This window comes from Dromaius novaehollandiae, unplaced genomic scaffold, assembly GCF_036370855.1.
Source record: "Dromaius novaehollandiae isolate bDroNov1 unplaced genomic scaffold, bDroNov1.hap1 HAP1_SCAFFOLD_64, whole genome shotgun sequence".
Classification (NCBI taxonomy): domain Eukaryota; kingdom Metazoa; phylum Chordata; class Aves; order Casuariiformes; family Dromaiidae; genus Dromaius; species Dromaius novaehollandiae.
In genome coordinates, this window is record NW_026991421.1 from 297,469 (window position 1) to 315,754 (window position 18,286).

Below are 18,286 nucleotides of genomic sequence, written 5' to 3' on the forward strand. Positions count from 1 at the left end.
CAGAAGAGAATATCAGCTTTGTCTCTTACCAGCTAATTGGATGGCTGCAGTCCGCATCCCCCAACACGAGCTCCAGAAGTAGGTCTGGAGGGTGTCATAGACGCTTTGCAGAAGCTCTGGCATGTCTCTGGCCTGGTAGAAAACAGAGAAACAGGAGTTCTTTGGCTGAAAAGGCCCTGCCATTGACCCTTGGCAAAGAGGGCAGATGAACTAGGAGAGGAAGGAAAGAGACGGAGGCTGCAAGGGACTGACAGTTCCCATCATTGCCATGCTAGTTCCCACCCTACCACTTCCCAGAAGGCCGCTCCATGCTCCAGGTCTCTGAGCCAGGGAAAGTCACTGCCACCAGGCAGTCTCACCCTGGGCCACAGCTTACTCACCAGGTGACTGCAGACAGCTTCCTGGAGCTCTTCTGCACTCTTCTCGGTGTTCAGAGCAACTTGGGTTTGCAGCTTCTGCAGGCCCAGGAATGGAGTGCAGAGCAGGAAAGTGCTTCGACAGGCCTGAAAAGGAGAGTTGCCCCAGCTCAGCCCTCCCCAGGACCAGCGAGGTGCCTTTCAAGGGACCTCATTGAGCTGAGCCCTGCTGTTCTCTTTCAAGAGGGGGGGATGTTTCACTCAACGCCATTTATAGAAAGGAGAGGGGAGGGATTGCAACAGCAGCCATCGTTCCCCTGGCCTGGTATGTGGCACTCCAGAGAGAGTATCGGTGCCTGAGAGCTGTCGCCGCACGATAGCTGTTAACTGATGTGCCCTTGGGAGAAGCCCCGGATCTCAGGAAGCAGGGGAGATCAGAAGGGACATGGTCAGCAAAGGCTTGGAGGCCTGAGCACTGCGGAGTCTGGGAAGACTGTCCTGCACCTCAAACAGAAAATGCTGTTGGAAGAGTTTGAGGTTGTCTTTCCATGCAGAGACATTATCAGGAAGGCCAGTATTGCTCTGCTGTTACCATGTAGCACCCTCCTCATGAAGAAAGAAGTGAAAGGTGGCTCTTACATTGCAAACTTCTGGATCTGGGTCCTGAAGATGGAGCATAATTCTGGTCCACGTAGAAGTTGTAATTTCTTTGCCGAGAAAAGATTTCCATTTCCTCTTGGCAGAGGAGGCCAGGACTCCATACAAGGTGAAGGCTGAGGAACGAAGGACTGCCTCGTCCTGCAATCAGGAAACCCCAGTCACCAAGTTGCTGCCTAGGACCCCAAAACAAACATCTCCTGGCCAGCCAAATGCTGAGCCCATATCCTGAGCAATGGTTCTAGGCAGTTTGTCCAAGGCCAGAGGATCAAGAGAATCCATTTCTTTGAAAGACACCATTTGGCATCAAGAAAGGGTTGCCTTATGCTGAGTCTTTCCTTGTCCATTGCTCAGCTTCTCAGGACCGTGCCTCCTGAGCTACTGGGCACTTAGGCTTTTGGTCTCCGAGGTCCTCAAACACTTTACTGGCACCTGACAGAGAGCTAAAAACCTAGAAGCTCTTGGACTCCAAAGTTCCCAGACTCAGAGCCACCTGGCAGCCTCACACGTTCCTAAGGCTTCAGGGCTTTCACACAGAGACAGCCCTCCAGGTGGCCTGTAAGGGAGTTGTAAACAGTCAGTTTCCATTTCCCTCAGAAAAAGAAAAAAAAACCCTCAGATTCAAAAGGCTCTACAAAATGGAATACTTGATTCCAGTTGGTACTGCTCTGTGGAAGAACTCCGGCTCAGAAGACTCTGTTGTGGTCTGTCATACCACAGCATGGGCACCTCTCATGTCAGAGCAAGTGAATTCCCGCCATTTGCGAGGAGCATCTAAGCAAGTCTTCCAGACTGTAGAGGCCATGGAGAGGAAGAGGCAGTCCAAGGCGCAAGCCCTCCTTTCCAGGGTAGATGCTGAAAAGACCCAGGGTACAGAGCTAGGCAAAGGAGACCCTCAACACCCCTCTTCCTCTCCATTGACAATGAAAGAACCTGTGAGGGCTAGACCAGACATGGAGAACTACTGTGAAGGGAGGTGACGTCCTCCCTCAGTGTCCAGCCTTTCTTCACTCCTTCCCAAGGGCAATCCAAAGGTGATTAGCTCGCTATGGAGCTAGGAATCAGCAGACATCATCCCAAGTCTCATCAGTTTCTCTTCAGGCTTTTCTAGGAATGAGGCTTCTTCCCTGAACCCAAACAGTCCTCATCTGTGCTTGCTCACATCATACCTTTCAGATGATCTCACAGACTACTAAAACAAGAGTTACCTACTGCTCGTTCACTTACGACATCAAAGAAAGTCTTGGTATAAAGGGCGATTTCTTTAAAGGTGACTCCAATGTCCTTCTCTCCCAGCTCTGCCACCACTTTCGCCAGAGCTGACAAACTCTCGCCCACGATCTCAGAAGAGGTGACGTCCTTGATGGCCCTCATTAACGCCTTCAGAATGGCCTTCTTGTGCTTTCTCAGCTGTCAAAGCAGAAGGCACACAAGAGCTCCTCACCATTCATGCCTACAGCAGAAGTTCTTTACCATTTCTCCCAAGAACAGAATTGGCAAGAAACCAGTCCAGAGCACACCTTAGCCCAAGGCTACACACTCTGTCTCCAGTTGCACCTTTGAAGCCAGAGTGATGTCGGAGAATGGAGCATGGTCTTAAGACACACCAGAATTTCCCTGTTGTGGTTGGTCCAGCTTCTGTAAGCCTTGTGCAGCTCTTTACCAGGACCTGTCTGGTTAGGAGCTTTCTGTAGTGAGTGCAAGCTCATGCTCACCTTCTCAGGTGCTCCACTGGCCAGATTGCCCAGGCCCCTCACTGCCATCCGGCGCACAGTGCTGCTGGCATCCAGGGATTTGTCCACCAATGCACGGCGGACAGGCTGAAGTAGCTTCCACTTCTGAAGCATTGGCGCCTTCATCAGCTAGGAAAGAGCACCATGACCATTAGCATTAGATTGATCCTGAGCACTCATGGCACATGCGTAACTGTTCATGGATTCCAGCATGGCTGGGATACTTTCTGCTAGGATCTTCCTGGAGAAAGAGATGGCCGAGACAGCAGCTTGCAAAGACAACTGCTCTCAAGCCTTCCTTTTCCACCTTCTGTCTTACCTCAGCAAAGAAAGATGCTGCCATGATCCTCAGGTTTGCTGATGGCGAGTCCAGCCATGGCAAGACAGCACGTATGGTGGTCACCGTGACCACATCAGTTTGGAGGAGAACACTGCACACACAACACAAGAAGACAAGAAGGCGACAGAGTATGAGGTTCCAACAGTCAGCTGCTGTGATGCAGACGGTCTTCTTTGGCAACTCAGGACAGCCTCCCCAGGCAGATATGCTGGAGAGGTTCCCATCCAGACCGTTTCTGGCTTACAGTCACCCCCAAGAAGGAGAGAAGGCCTCCACAAGGCTCTTACCTAGTCAGCAGACACATGCCCTCATGGTATGTCCGGGGATTTTCAAGAAAAGCCCATGTGTTCTGCTTCCGGAGAATCCCCATGCATTTCTCACTGATGCACTTGCAGAGCACAGTATCTAATGCTTTGATGGAAAGCCTGATTGAAAAGAATATACATATGTCAGAATCGGAGCACTTGAGACTGTGTCAGGATCACTGAGGAAGCTCAGCCACTTTCAGAGGCACTCATTAACTTCTTCCAAGCCCCAGCGAGTAATACTCAAAGCACCCCCTGAAAGCACACTTCATAATCCCAAAGGGCATCAGGCTAAAAGGAAACTGGCATGATCACTCGCTTTGATGCCCCCAAACTCACTGAACACAGGGGAAAACCCGGAAGCCTCAACTTCTTTGATGCTAGAACCTGAGGGGTCTTCTGCAGTACCAGAGTACCATTTATGCAAAAGATGCACAACAAGGTCCTCCGAGCTGGGGAAATGAATTGCAGTGGGCAGGAATCACCATGCTGTCGCTGCATCACCACTTGTGGGTTCCCCAAACAGACTAGTAATGGTAGAAGAGGAGGCCCAGCACAGCTTGAGGGGACAGTCGCCCTTGCAAGGCCAAGAGGTACTTTGTTCTCTATCATTCATATAAGCAAAGTCTCTCAGGGTTCATACACCAAAAAGAAAAAAAAGAGAGAGAGAAAAACAAACAGCACCCCAAGCGATGTTTGGAAACCTGCTGTGGCCACTGTCTGGACAAAGAGAAATTCAGTTCTGGTTTCCTAAGGAAAGGATTAAACATGGTGACAGCAGAAATCTTGTCCATGGAGCACAGAAGCCTCTCTCATAGGAAGAACAGCTACCTTCAAGGCTATAAGACTGGAAGGACCAGAAGGATGTCCTGCCATATCCTCCAGTGCTGACAAACGGGTCGACTCAGCTGAAGGCCAGGGAGCTGTCTCCACTCATGTCTGGTGAGGCAGGAATGTTCCTGCTTTCATCAAACCCCAATCATTGAATAACTGAGACTTTTGATTCAGAAGCACCTCCAAAGGGGAATAAAATCATCCAAGGATGCCCAGGGAAGACTAATAACAAAGTAGACAAAAACCAAGCCCAAAGAAATAGATGAAACAGCAGAATTCCCTGTGCATGACACAGAGTAAACCAATAGGTGAATTTTAGCTGTGCTGAGAGGGCCAGTTCCGCCTTCATTTCTGCTGTAGCTTTTCCTCACCAGGGCCACACAAGATTTTCTTCAGACTAGCTCCCACCAGCCTACTTTTTCAAAAGCATATTGAGCTCATGCTAGGGCACAAGAGACAACTCACAGGCTTTTTAAGAAAGTGGAGCAAAGCCTGACAAGAACGCAGAGAGAGGAGACAGACATAGACAAAGACTGGCTTGGTGAGGTGAGCTAAAGCTGCATCCTTCATCTCTGCCCGTTTTGCTCATTACCTGCAAGGACTGCTGCCTTCACCACTTGCCACAAGGACTGGCTCGTCTTCAACTCTTCCTGCAGATGAAGGCAGCTCCTTTCCAAGAGTGTTGCTGATTTGTTTCAGCAGCATTGGAAACAGCCGTGGCAGCAGGAGAGACACACTTTCCCGGGGCTCCAGGGAATACACCAGCTCACGGAGGGCACAGGTTACCTATGAAGAAATGCCGTCACAAACCACTTGGAAAGGAAGAGCTTTTGCCACCACTTACCCCACCTGCCTGCCCGCCTGCCTGGCTGCTCTCCTCTGGAGCTCTGACTTCTGCCACAAGCTTGTGGATGGGCAACAACAAGCTCTCACAGCTTCTCACAGTGATCAAAATGAGAATGACCCAGCAAAGCACACTGTGAGGCTTCTGCATGTGGATTTACAAGTGCCTGTGTACCAGGAGGATGTCCAACCCCTCGCTTTCATTCCACGGGATCCTCAGCCAAAGAGGGGCAGAAATGTCACTTCACATACCATGAGAGGCTCCAGCGCAGCCAGATTGTCGCTCCCTTCCTCATCGAGGCAGTTGCTTCTGGCGGGGGTGTCTTCAGCGCTCTCCAGTTTGCCCATTAGCAACTGGAGCATTTCAATTGCAAAGATGCCTCTGCCAAGAGTCCTCCACAGCTCCACGGTATCACTGCAGGTGAACAGTTTACCCGTGATCGCGTGTACTGTTGGGCCTGCAGCCCCTCAAAGGCAGGTTAAATACTCCCCCCCTCCCAGCGCGGAGCTTTAGCAGCCCCAGTCCCTGGCAAGTCACAAGCACATGCTCTGGCAACAGTCGGACTTTTCTCCTCGGGGAAAGAGACAACTGGCTGCTGAACAGAGTCCCCTCTAGTGCCGCCAGGCTGTGGCGTCTCTGGGCTCCTGAAGTGGAAGGAGAGGGGAGGGGAACCTACCTGTCCATGGGCAGGTGTCTCTGGAGGAGGCTGTTGGTTACTGCCTCAGGGTGATAGCAGCCCAGGACAGACACTGCCTCAAAGAGGAACTCCTTCAGGCTGCCCTGCTGAGCAGCTGGCAGATGATCGTAAAGGATTGTCAGGATTTCTGGCACCTGGAAGGGACAAGGAAAGAACAGCAGGTTGTTTTAGGCCTTTCCTAGGGCTTCCCTTAAAGCCAGACCAATTCTTCAGCACATGAGCAAGTCCTGCTTCCTTGACCATTTGTCAAGATCTCACCCTAAACTTCAGCCCTACCACTCCACACAGTGGAGGGTTTTCTTTTGGGTCTAAGTGTGCTCCTTGCCCTCTCACGCACACAGATGTGCTGTCATTGCACATGCCTTGGCTCCCTTCTGTTTTCAGCTTCTCTTCTCATGCACACAAAAGACATTTTAACGTTTCACCCAGAGCAGTCTGAACGCTTCTAACTATGTGCTTGAAATAAGGCAACATCAAGACCTAACACATTCTTCACACCTTCCGAAGATACCATGCAGTGCCTGCACAAGGGCCTTCAGGTCCTTCCTGGAGGAACCAGCTCTCCAGGGATACTTGTCCTTGCCTCCAGCCTCCTCATTTCTCATAGATTTAACACCTTCCCCAGAGGGAACAACTTTGCTCTGGAGGAAGACATTTGGCAGATCCTTTCACCGCCAGAAACTGTGGCCGTAGCCTGCACAGAGCAAAACTACTCACTTCTCCTGTGGATGACAGCCATCAAGACACTATCTGTCTGCTCTTTTTCCCCACAGGACAGACACCAAGCGATCTGCTGACCACGTATGAAAGGAACAGAGCCCAGGAGAAAAGATGGCTGGCACCGTTCACCAGTGGACCCCGAGACGCAGCACAGACCAGAGAAAGGGGGGGGCTCTACTAAATTGTGTCTATCAGATTTGCTCCTTCTTGGCACTGTGCCTGGAACAGTTGGAGACTTTGCTCCAGAAGGGTTTGTATTGCTGGTACCAGATGCACAGTAGCTCTTGGATTAGGTTGCCAGGACTTCAGCTGGATAAACAAGACATTCTTGGCTCTGCATGCAAGATGCATTTCTGCAGACCACAGCAGCTAGACAAGGGGTAGTGCAGCAGCTCAGTGTCAAAGTTCCAACTCTAAAGATAAACAAGGGGTGTTTTACCTCCAGCAACATTTCTCTTCCACATTCCTTCAGGAAGATGAGCATCCACTCGCCTGCTGCCCGAGCACAAGTGGGGCTGAAGGACAGCATGCTGCCCAGGACAGCCTTCAGAAAGCCTCTTGCCTGCTCTGAGCAAAAGGATTTGCATGCAACCTGGAGAGAAATGAGAAACAGGAGAAACAACATCAGAAGTCTGCTTCCTCTCTTACAAGCAAAGGACAAGAAAACTTGAGCAGCTTCTCAGTTCAGCCATTAGCTAATCCTGAAGGTGGCAGGTGCTTTGTATTCCAATTGCACATACAACTTCTTCTTTTGATTTATGAAGCTCATAGAGTTGGAAGGCTCTTCCATGAGGTCGGTTGCTTGCCTACACAACTTATGTTCTTAAAATAACTCTCAAGAGCTGGCAAGCTAATACATGTTAAAATAAAGAGAAAGCCATCGGGCTAAGGAACTTCCCTGCTTTGCTTCAACAGCTCACTTTCCCCAGATGGAGAGTGTTTGGGTGTGGATGGATGAAAACAAACACACAAACTCATAGAAACTTCATGGAGTCTACTTCTTTCCCCAGTGGGAACGCTAGATATTGTTATGCTTCAAAACCCTCTTACTACTTGCTAACAACAGAGGCCCCATTGCTATAGGCCACTCTGAAAGGGGAGAGAAATCTTGGAAGTAAAGAAGAGAAAAGTGATGGGAGCTGAGCCACCAGGTAGCCACAGCTCTGGCTTTGGAGTCAGTAACCTTTGCGATTTTGGAAGAGGTCCTCAGCAGCGAATCCACATCTGCGGCCATCAGCTCCTCACAGAAGTGATTCAGATCCACTTCCCTTGTGTGCATAACCTTGCCTAAAAGAAACACAGGTGGGAAAGGATAGGCACATTTTCTGAAAATGAACCCCCAGTCCACAGCCATTGATCAAGGAATCACCAAATGGTGGTAGGGAATTCCACAGGGGTAGTGCAGGACCCTTCTGAACTCTGGGTGCAGCATTTTACGAGTCAGGCCATCAGATTCTGCTCTATGCCAGTCAGAAAAAACACTCTCCTTCTCCTACAGCAGTTTTCAGACTATACCTATTGTCCTCAACTATGGCTCCTCTTTTTCTCAGCCCCTCCATCCCATGTGCAAGCACAGGTCACACCTATCCTCTGACTGGGAGGAGGGTCTCCATAGATTCATCAGTGTGGACAGGTGATGCTGACCAAAGTCCACTCCAGAAGCCCAGGTGTACAACTCCCTTCTAAACAATTTCTCAACTGGGATCATTACTTTGTCTCTACAAAGCTAGAAAGTGCTGTCCTCTAATCCTTGGTGCCTGAGAGTGCTGCCCTGAGACAGAAATGTGGGAGGGCTCTCATTCTCCACAGCACCCAGAAGTGCCCCTGAGGCAGGGCTGCTCAGAGAACTTTCCCAGGCCTCCCTTGTGCTATGGCCAGGAGGGAAAAGAATGACCAAGGTCTGGATGCAAGAAACCAGCAGTCTGCTGTCCATTACTCTTCTCCTCTGGCAATGGAGCCCCCTCCCTGCACATTGCCTCTGCTGCCAGACAGGGAAGAGAGGGAAGAGCAGGCGGAAGGAAGTGGGAAGCAATGACTGTTCTTCTCACCTTGTGTTGAGAGAAGGCAGCTGATACAGTCGACTGCCCGCTGGCGTGATGTGGCCAGGGAGTCACAGCTGAGAGGCCCCAGCACTCCAATCATGGAGCCAAACTGCTCAGAAGAGTTTTCTCTCTGGTAGAAATCAAAGAAAGAAGAAAGTTCTCAGGCTGCAGGAGTGGCCCTTCAACCTTCTCCTTCTGACACTGACTCCTGACCCACAGCAGGGCATCTGGATCGACAGAAGCTCAGCTTTATCCTCCCAGGAGATTAGCAACCCAGAGCACAGCTCTGAGCAAACCTCCCTGCCAGGGAAGCAGAAGGGCTTAAGGAGCAATGCTGTCTTGGTGGCAGATGGGTGCTGAGGTTAGGGCAGAGCTGCAGAGAAGACCTGCAGGGCCTCCTGGCTCGCCAGGGCTGCCCTCGTCTTGGTTCCCCGAGAGACTCCAGCTGAACCCACAAGCACTCCCAAAGAGTTTTGGGAAGAGGGAGTCAATACTCACAGCATCCTCCAGTCTCTCGGTGTAAGTCTTTAGCAGATGAGTGCAGGCATAAAGGGCCCTCTCTCTCTCCCACTCTTTCCCAGAACGGAGCCAGGCCTCTAGGAGCTGTTGGAAGACCACAGCTAGATCAGGGCATGCATTGTTTGCACGCACACACACTCACACACACACACACACACTCCTTTACAGTCTCCCACCTTTTCTTCCCCCAGGAACCACACTAAGGATACATTGGCCTCCATGGGAATTCATCACCGCTGTGAGGTACACAAACACTGAAGGCTTCTTATATTAGTGTATCTGATACTTGCACACAGCACTCACTCATCAGCAAAGATTGGGAGTGCCTTGTATCCGTCCACCATGGCCATCTTGGCAACAGCTCCCATTGCAACATGCCCTGACAACCAATAACACAACTCCTACAGCCACGACGGGCCATAGTTTTCTCCACCTCCAGGGAAGAATTGCATGCCTTGCACCTGCCTCCAGAGCATCTCCTATTCTCAGATGATCCCCTAAAGCGTGAGGCCCTCCATCCTTGGCTCTCCTCTTGACAAAAGAGAGTTTCCCTTTCTCCTCTTTGCTACTCACGTGAAAGGTTTCCTTGAGCCATGACAAGGTCAGCTCTTCCTCAAGACTTGTCATGAGGCGAGCAAGAGCTTCCAGGGATCGTGTATAGAGAGCCTAAAAGCAAGAGAGAAGGAGTGGTAGCTGAAATCAGAGAGCCTCAGAACTCAGCCAGAGTCCAGAGCCTCAGCTCTGCCAGCATTCAGTGCATGATAAGGTGCAGCTCTGAACATGCAGAGCAGCAGAGGGGGATTGACAGCTACCTCTGCATGCTCAGCATCATCTGCTGCCTCCCCTTCTTTTGTCTGCTCAAGGGGAGGAAGGCTTCGGAAGCACTCCTGAAGAAGATGACAGTTTTCCTTCTGGGTCAGAGATGGCTTGATCTTGCTGGCAGAAGACAAAAGAAAGAGTTCAGAAAGGACACTTGCTACTCTTTGCCAGAGGGGGTCCAGTGGCAGCTAGAGTTCATCTGAAGCTGGAGCCCCAGTTCCCAACACTGCTGTTCCATGAAGAGGGAGCACTTCCGCCAACTCCCATGGATTCTTGCCCATCAGACTCCCAGGGTACAGAGAGCCGGGAGCTCTCTTCCCCCAGCCAGCCAGCCAGCCAGCCAGCCAGCAGCCTTTCTGCAGCCCAGACCACTCTCTGTTCCACACTTCTCCAATCTACAGCCTCAGGCCATCTCTCTCCAACACTGGGCTCCAGGATCTGTACCGCATCACATCTTCCAGGATCATACAAAACGGGGACCATCACCTCACCCCACACCAAAGGCAGCTTCTCACCCCACACTCAGGTCAACTGTGAAGCTTCAATCAGCTCCTCTGTGACATGCGGAGGAAAACCCAGCACACAGGAGGAAAAGCCCTACCTCAAGTGCTCCACCGCAAGAATTGCCCTGTAGCGAACGGGAGAAGCCACGCAATCCAGGGGCTCCTGCTTCATGAAGTCCTGCAGGTCACAGAGAGACAGGTACACAGAGGTCAGAGGGCAGGAAAGAAGAGGGCCTTGCCTCAGCAAGAAGAGCAGATTCTTCTTCCGCGCGTGTGGCTAACACAGACAGCCTCCATGCAGGTTTCTCCCAGAACTGCCGGAAGACCGCAGCTCCAGAGAGGACAGACCCACTGCTCTTCCCAGGGATCACCCACAAGCTGGCAGCACAAGGGACCCTAGTGTGCTGGTGCCTAGGCCTCGGACACTCCCAAGTTTGCCCAAGGCCTTTCTCAGCCCACAGAGAACAGTGCCTCTCTGAGGAAACCCCTCTCAGTGCACAAACTCTTCTGCAGGACAGCCTCTCTCATTCCATGTCACTCACCAGCACAAGCTCCAGCAGCACCCTCTTCGAAGCAAAGCTGAAGTTCTCACAGGTGCCAACGCCTTGAAGGGCGCAGCTGACTTCTGTGACACTCTGGATTAGGGCCAGCTTGAGTTCTGTGTCCTGAGGACCAGGAAAGAAAAAAAAGGTGACATAGATGAGGAGCTGTTCAAAGGACCAAAGGCCAAAAGATTAACAGGAGGGCCAAAAGATCAACCCAAGGGCCAAAGCTACTCTCAAAGTGCTGCGGAGGGAAGAAACTGCATCCTCCAGGAGCCTAGGGGGAAGGGCCTCTGGGTCTTATTTCAGTGGAAGGAGATCTCTCCTGGGATCCTAGGAAGACATGGACTACCTGGAAGCAGAAAGGAGCTTTCCCCAGCTTCCTACCCAAAAGAGAGCCCCCTGGACTCTGGCCCAAGGCAGTGGGGAAAGCAAATCTGGAACAACGGAAACTGGAAATGGGAGAAGGGCAAGGAGCAAGGCTCATTCAGGGAGCATTTACTGGGGCTGGGAAAGTGATGCCCGGTGCCTGCAAGGTGCAAGGAGAAAGAGTGAGAGTCGGGGAAACAGAAAACACTAGTATGCGAAAGACGGCAGCAGTTCAGATTACCGCCAACACTACGAGGCTGCAGAGACTCATCTGGAGCCCTCTGTCCCCTGCATGGGGAGCAACGGCTAGAACTGGACCTGGGATACTGCTTGTGCTTCGGGTCTCTGACATCTCAGACAAGTCCCCCAAAACTCAAAGAACACCAGCAATGACACGGGGATATATGTCAAAGGGATAGAGTGGCAGGTTTGGAACTGGAGATCCAGGACTCTTGTTGAGAGCAGATCTTTCCAAACAGATGCTCTGTCCCAGTAAGCTCCGGTTCAGAGGAGGGCGGGAGCTAGCTCTAGACTAATTGTCCCGACACCGAGCATTCACAGCACCTACCTGAGGGCTGGTTCTGTACTGGCACAGGATGTTCTCTACAATGTCCGTCTCGACCCGGGCAAGAAGCTGCTGCTTGGGTGCATGGAGTGCTATTTTACTGTAGATGAGCATGACAGCAGCAGCTGTCTTTGCTCCGTTCTCCTTCTGGTGCTCCTGGAAAATTGGGAAAGTCAGGAGGATTCAGTCGAGCCTCTTCATTTTACCTTAGACTTCCCCTTTGCTTCTAGCTGAGAAACTGCCTTCAAACAGGTACGAGCTTGCCTTTTTCATCCACACTTCTCAAAACATTTCACCAAGTAACTCTTCAATGCCTCCGTTAACTCTCTGGGAGAGAGCTGTTCTCCCTCCCACTGTCTCCCTCTCTTGTGTCTAAGAGCTGGAACTTTTAGACAAAGGAGGGCTGAAGTGCAGAACCTCCTTCCTTGACAGCACCAGGAGTTTGAGCACTGCCCATTGACCATCCCTCATTTCCATTTGCCAGCTGAACTGAAACCACACCCAACACTGTTCCAATGGCCAGTTGCTGTTTGTTGCCACTGCTGGGGAATTTTGATCCATGACTTTGTAATGGGATCTGTCCTGAAGACGCCTGAAGCACCAGAACTCCTGGCTACAGGCTTCCGGCAGTTCTTACACAAGCAAAGAAAGCCAAGACAACAGAGAAAACCTGCTTCCCTTACCTTCTGGAGGGTGAAGACCCTAGGAAGTCTCCTATTCTCCCCAGCAGCAGCAAAGTCGTGGACTGTCTTCAAGGCTAGGTCGAAGTGGCCCTCAGCAGAGGATGCTAACACCGAAATCGGTCCCTGCAACACAAGGGAAAGAGTGAGTCTGTTTCCATCCCACACATTCATCCCTTTCAAGCTTTCAAGCATATTGCCTGAGGGAATCAGCAGGAAAAAGCTCCAAGTCAGGCAACGAGATCCAAGCTGCCGAGGGAAAACTGGAGAGCGCAGGGATAGAGAGCACCCACCTCTCTCTCAGAAGGTTCCAGACGTCTGACTCTTTCCAAGTAGCTCTGCAGCTGTTCTTCAATGTAGCTGATGTTCTGGGACGCTGCCAGTGCTCCCCCCACAGCCTTATAGAGGAAATTCTGAAAGAGAAGAGGCCAGCGCGAAGAGGTTGCTAACACATCAACCTGTCATCACTGGAGAAGCAGAACACCCAGCTACCACCCCATCTCAAGGACCAAGAGACAGCCAAGGCACCAAGACTATAAAAACAGCCCATTTCTTGGCCCAATCCAGTTACCAGCTCTATACAGAGAATTAAAGGAAGAAAAAAAAAAAAGACATTATGTAGGGCTGAGAATAGGAAGCAGTGAAAAGCAACTGTATTGAAAAAAACCATGCAGGGAGAGAAGCATCCTGTGGCTCTGCCACCAAACCTCTCAAGGAAGAAAAGTAAAGACCAAGTCTTAGCAGAGGACCAACCTTCTCCTTGGAAAAGTTTGGATAGTGGGCCATCTGCTGAGTTAACTCGCCATTCAGCTTCATATTCCAGGTCTCATTCTTTATGGCTTCCAGAGATGTTCTCAGGAACTATGGAGAAAACAAAAAGTGAAGCAAATGCTTCCTCAGGTTTTGTCAAGGTCTTTCTCTCATTCCAGTGTAACAAGAAGGTGTCTGGGGACAGCTCACACTACGGATAATCCATCTTCCCTTCCCACCCCTTTAATCTGCCCCAGACCCTTCTTCCAATATGCAGCTAAGATCCTTCTGGGTCTCAGGAAACTATAGAGAAAGAGGCAGTGGCGCTTTTAGGACAACAGGCCCAAGTTCTGGGAGAGGACAGGCTTGCCCAAAACCTCACTGCCAAGACCCCACCTCCCAGCTGTCATAAAAGAACTCTGTACCTGCAGCAGACGGCACTCCCATTCTGCATAGTCCAGGGAGCTCTCATCTTTTCCTGGGAAACAAGAGGACACAACAGCAGGTCATCTGATTACAGTGAGCCCAAAAGAAGCATCCACACGTCTCCTTTGGAAGCAAAAAGTCCAGCATTCCCAGGCTACCAGCTCCCAGAATGTACCTGTTCTGTCAGGGCTCAAAGGCAGCTACTCCACCAGCCCCTTTGTGAGTCCAAATGCATAAGGTATGTCCAAGTCCCATTTGTTCAGGACCATGGAATCAACGCTGGGGAATACTGACTGCTGGTCAAAGCAGCTGTCTATTTCCTCACAGGAAGAAAAATGAGGCAGAAGGGCCTTTCACAACCAGCTGGAGCTTAGTGCAAGAGAGAACTGCCACTGCCAAGCTGGACTCGACTGGTGACTCTGAACTTCCAAGGAGAGGGCAGTGCCACAAAATCTCCTCAAGGGGGAATGTAACCACTCACAAACACTGTCCAAGCAAGGGTGGGAGGATGCTGCCAGAGCCTGCCATTCTGATGCAATATGCCAGGCTAAAGCCCACACAGGGATCAGATTATTTCAGGAGCATTACTTCTCTCAGCTGTCAGTTCCAGCTCCCTGGAACTGGGAGGGATGAAGAACAAGACAGCTTTAAAACACTCAGGGGCTCCGTTGTCCTCAGGCACTCTGGGGACCTGCCTTTTCCTGACTTCCCTTCTGTCCTCTTCAAATCAATCCCCTCCCAGCGGACACTTTACCTTCAAGGTACTGCAGCAAGGAAGGGATCTGGGCCATCCAGGGAATCCCCACCGCTCTGTGAATTGCCCTGTGAAGGGTCTTCAGCAGCTGCAGGGCAACAGCTCCATGGCCACCTCCTTCATAAGGAGAGCAAGCAAGCACCTGGAAGAGGGAAGGAGAGAGAATTAGAGCTCCAGCCTGACAGAGGAACAGCAGTTTGTCTGAGAAAGGAGAGGGGCTTTGCAGGTGCCATGGCAGGCAGCACACAGCAGAACTGCTTCTCTTTTTGCACTGCCTCCCTGAGGAATGGCGCGTCCTTGCTATTCGAGAGGTCCACACTGGGAATGCCCAGGCAGTCCTTGGAGGTCAAGACGCCCTCCAGCAGGCTTGTTCCTCCCTGAAGGCTGCAAGCATCTGCCTTGAAAGCAGTCTCCATCCGGAGCTCTCCCCCTTTCCCTTGGTCAGGAAAACTCTGCCCCGAGGAGTCCCCAACTACTCACCAGGAGACGTACCAGCAGAGCCTGGGGAGTTGGCAGTTTGGCTGGAAAGAGAAAGAAAGATCCATTTCAGCAGGCCAAGTCCCACACAAGATGATCACCCGTCCATCCCAGGCAAAGCCTCCAGGACAGGACTGAAGGGGCCTGATAATCTGCTGATAAATTTGCCTTCCCCCAGCTTTTCCCATCTTAGGGTATCCATGCAATTAACGTGCCGAAAGGAAGGTAACTCCCCAGCACTGCCAGCAAGGAGTCCTCCATTTTACAGGGAGAATGCTGAGAAATGAAGAGCAAAGCATTTTCTCTGGGAAATGCAGAGGAAATTTCCACAAAGGAAATACAGGGCAGGACTCCCTGTCACCTAGCAGAAGGGCAAGGCTGTGCTGTTCACTCTTCCCAGCCTCCCAGTTGGGTCTGCCAGGGGACAGAGACACACACAGGCTCAGCCTGTCCACCTGACAGAGCAGGACAGAATACTTTGGAAGTTTCTCTCTTTTACCGCGTTCTTGGTAGCACAGGTAATTGGGTTCCTCCTTCTCTTCTGCTCTCTCCTGTCTCTCCACGAGCTCCCTGAGGCAGCGGGAGAGTGGGACCAGAGTGCCAGTGTACTGAGCTGGCACTACGAACTGGAGGAGCCTTGGCCATAGGAGCTGCAGAGCAAAATACAGCAATTCAGCACGTCATTCTTTCCATCCCTTCAACTCCTGTTTTCATAGTGGCTGTCCTCTGTGGCTATGACCCAGCCCCTCCACTGTTAGCCCTCTCCAGGGCATTACTTCATGTCTCTCCCACCCTTTCTCTTCTGTCTCTCTTCCTTCTAGTCCACTGTCCTAATCCCCACTTGAGCCCATCTCTTGGACTGTTATTCACAAGGCTTCATTTCCCCTCTCCTCCGACAAGACATTCTGGTAGCCCCGTGCTCGGAAGAGCTTGTCAGCAGGGAGGGGGAGGGCTAGAAGAAGGTATCCTCAAGGCAAGGAGTAGCACCAGGTGGTGGGATGACTTACTCTTGTCATGCCGCTTGCTGAGACGTCCAGGGTGTCGAGGACATGTAAGCAGAGAGTTTGAAGCGCGGTCTCTGCCACTGCTTCCCTCTCAGAGAGGTTTCCTGTCTCCTGCAAGACACAAGTTTGAAAACACTCCCATCAGCTACTGTTTCTTCAGGAAGAGGCTAGAGGCTTCAGTAGGAGACTTGGCTTTTGCTTTGGGAGCACAGGTCACCTGAGGTAAGACAATGGGAAATCCTATAGTAGGGGTCACATCCTGGACTGCAAGGAAAACTACACAGAATGCAGAGAGAGCAACTGCCTGTTTGCAATTACCCAACCAATGGGGGTAAATGGTTTATTCGCGACAGCAGATGCTCAATGGCCCGAGCTCTGTTTTAATGACACCAAAGAAACGCTCTTCAGAGGAGTTCTGCTCAATTCCTGCACTGAAAGGAGAGCAGAACTGGCCCCAAGGACAAGGAAGAGGAGGTGGGAGTTCTTGACACGCTTCTCCTTACAAATGCAGCCTTCAGGAGCCTCACAGCAAATGACTGAACAAGAGGAAAGGCACAGCCAAAGCCAAGAGTTTCACCAAGTCCTTGTTCTGGTGAGCCACCTACAAGGAGTCATTCCCTGTGGACCTGGCTGGCAACACCTAAGAAAGAGGTGCCTGTGGTCCCTTTGTTTCCAGAAAGCACACAGGGCCCGAAAGCACTGCATGGAGGGCAGGACAGGTTCGGACAGAAATATGGAGGACAAGGAAAGAACTGGAGAGCTTTTCCGGCTTGTCCTGCTTAGCCCACAATTTCTGTCTTTTGCTGATCATCCATCAGCAGTTCAGAAAAGACTTGTCCACCTTTGTATCCTGCTGAGAATCCACTTTTCCACGGTGGCTTTTGCCAAGCAGTTTTGCTGAAATCCCTGGCAGCACCACTGCTCTTTTCTTACTCTCCCACGGTGCCTCCCATTGCATGACATGGTGGTGTAGCACCACAGCCGCACCCTTGACAGCAACAGAGAGACCCACGATTCAAGTCGGTTGGGATGCTGATGAGGTCATGGCACCAGGCACTCAAGGGCTGCTGCTTGGGGGCCTCCACATTTTCAGGGAAGCTCAGTGCAGTAGTCAGTGGACAAAAGGCACAAAACAAAGCCCCAAATGTCACATTCTCCTCTTACCAGTCTGCTGGTGGCCCGACTGAACTCCCTGAAAACATAGGCCACCAGACCCCAGGCCGAACAGTTCTCGACACCAGAGCTGAACAGTTCCTTGATGAAACCAAGAACAGCCACCTTCACCTGCCGGGGAGGAGATTGCAAACAAGAGTAACCATGAGTCCTTCTCTCCGAAGCAGGAAACATATGCCTAGGCTAGATCCAAACTGCGTAGGGAAATGCTTCCCCTGTCACTCATCAGGCTACCATCCCTTCCCCAGCCACCTCACCTTACTCCGGTGGTCTCCAAAGACAGTTTCCACTGCCTTGACAACCAGGAACATGTTCTTTCTTATCGCCATTGCTGAAAGGAAGTACAGGTACGTTGAGGCAGAGCCCACCCCTCCAAAAGAGCACTGTCAAAATGTCTCTGCTTTCTCATGGACAGCTAGACAGAAAGCACGGGGCCAAAATCTGACTTCAGGGGAAGCAGCAGAAGCCAGGAGCAACAGGGACTGCCTAACACAGAGAGTTAGAAAAATGGGATCCACACTGGAATTCACTACTCTTTATGCTCGGAGTGTTACTGAGCTTCAGCTGTCACCCCTGACGAAGCGTGGTCAATAACTATCCAGACAGACTGCTCGGCTGGGTTTGATACGGTTGGAGACTACAATTCATTTGGGTAACATAGTCTTTGTAAGCACCCACGCATTTCTGTGCTTCACCCTTTCTCAGCTGAAACATGGTAAGGTGCTTGGTCCACACTAAGCGTGTGCCCTCCATGGATTTTGACAAGGCTGCTGGCCTGTTTCTCAGAGCTGAAGGGGACTCGGGCGACTTCTGAGATACCTCAGGGAGTGTGCACTTCTTGTGCACTCAGGTTGCAGAGGAGTCTGGTCTACCACAGCCCAACTGCACAGCCTGAACACCTCCTCTGATCAGGCTCTGGCAGTTCATGGCTTCAGCTCTTGGCTGTTTCTGCTCGTAGTCCCTCAGCCAAAGTACATCATTCCTCCTATTTTCTTCCTAGTGTTACTTACAGTCACAATGAACAAAGAATCTCAGCAGAGACAGGGCTGCTATTCTAGAAGCCTCGTTCTCAGCCTCCAGTTGTGAGTACAGAAACTCCATGGTCTCCTCAGGGAAGCTTCGGGCTGGAGGGAAGAAATCATGTTCTAGGTTAACAATCAAGCTCTTCTCCCATTGC

General features: G+C 51.2%; 2 protein-coding genes across 2 annotated transcripts; both read right to left on the reverse strand.

The window, feature by feature from the left end:
* Nucleotides 1-12: 12 nt before the first annotated feature.
* Nucleotides 13-12,720, reverse strand: LOC135326465 (maestro heat-like repeat-containing protein family member 2B). Its single transcript, XM_064504334.1, has 20 exons — nt 12,529-12,720; nt 11,849-12,001; nt 10,912-11,034; nt 10,468-10,547; nt 9,860-9,983; nt 9,621-9,713; nt 9,027-9,131; nt 8,535-8,658; nt 7,670-7,773; nt 6,926-7,078; nt 5,746-5,900; nt 5,321-5,483; nt 4,818-5,011; nt 3,374-3,511; nt 3,066-3,177; nt 2,729-2,875; nt 2,241-2,423; nt 996-1,154; nt 381-503; nt 13-132 (listed from the first exon to the last, which is right to left on the reverse strand). Exons 1-20 carry the CDS (start codon nt 12,718-12,720, stop codon nt 13-15), a joined length of 2,745 nt encoding a protein of 914 aa, XP_064360404.1.
* Nucleotides 12,721-14,301: 1,581 nt separating this feature from the next.
* On the reverse strand, nt 14,302-17,434 carry LOC135326466 (maestro heat-like repeat-containing protein family member 2B). Its single transcript, XM_064504335.1, has 7 exons — nt 17,367-17,434; nt 17,101-17,220; nt 15,940-16,047; nt 15,432-15,582; nt 14,936-14,976; nt 14,456-14,597; nt 14,302-14,321 (listed from the first exon to the last, which is right to left on the reverse strand). The coding sequence occupies exons 1-7, from the start codon at nt 17,418-17,420 to the stop codon at nt 14,302-14,304; spliced, it is 636 nt and encodes a 211-aa protein (XP_064360405.1). The 5' UTR covers nt 17,421-17,434.
* Nucleotides 17,435-18,286: the final 852 nt, after the last annotated feature.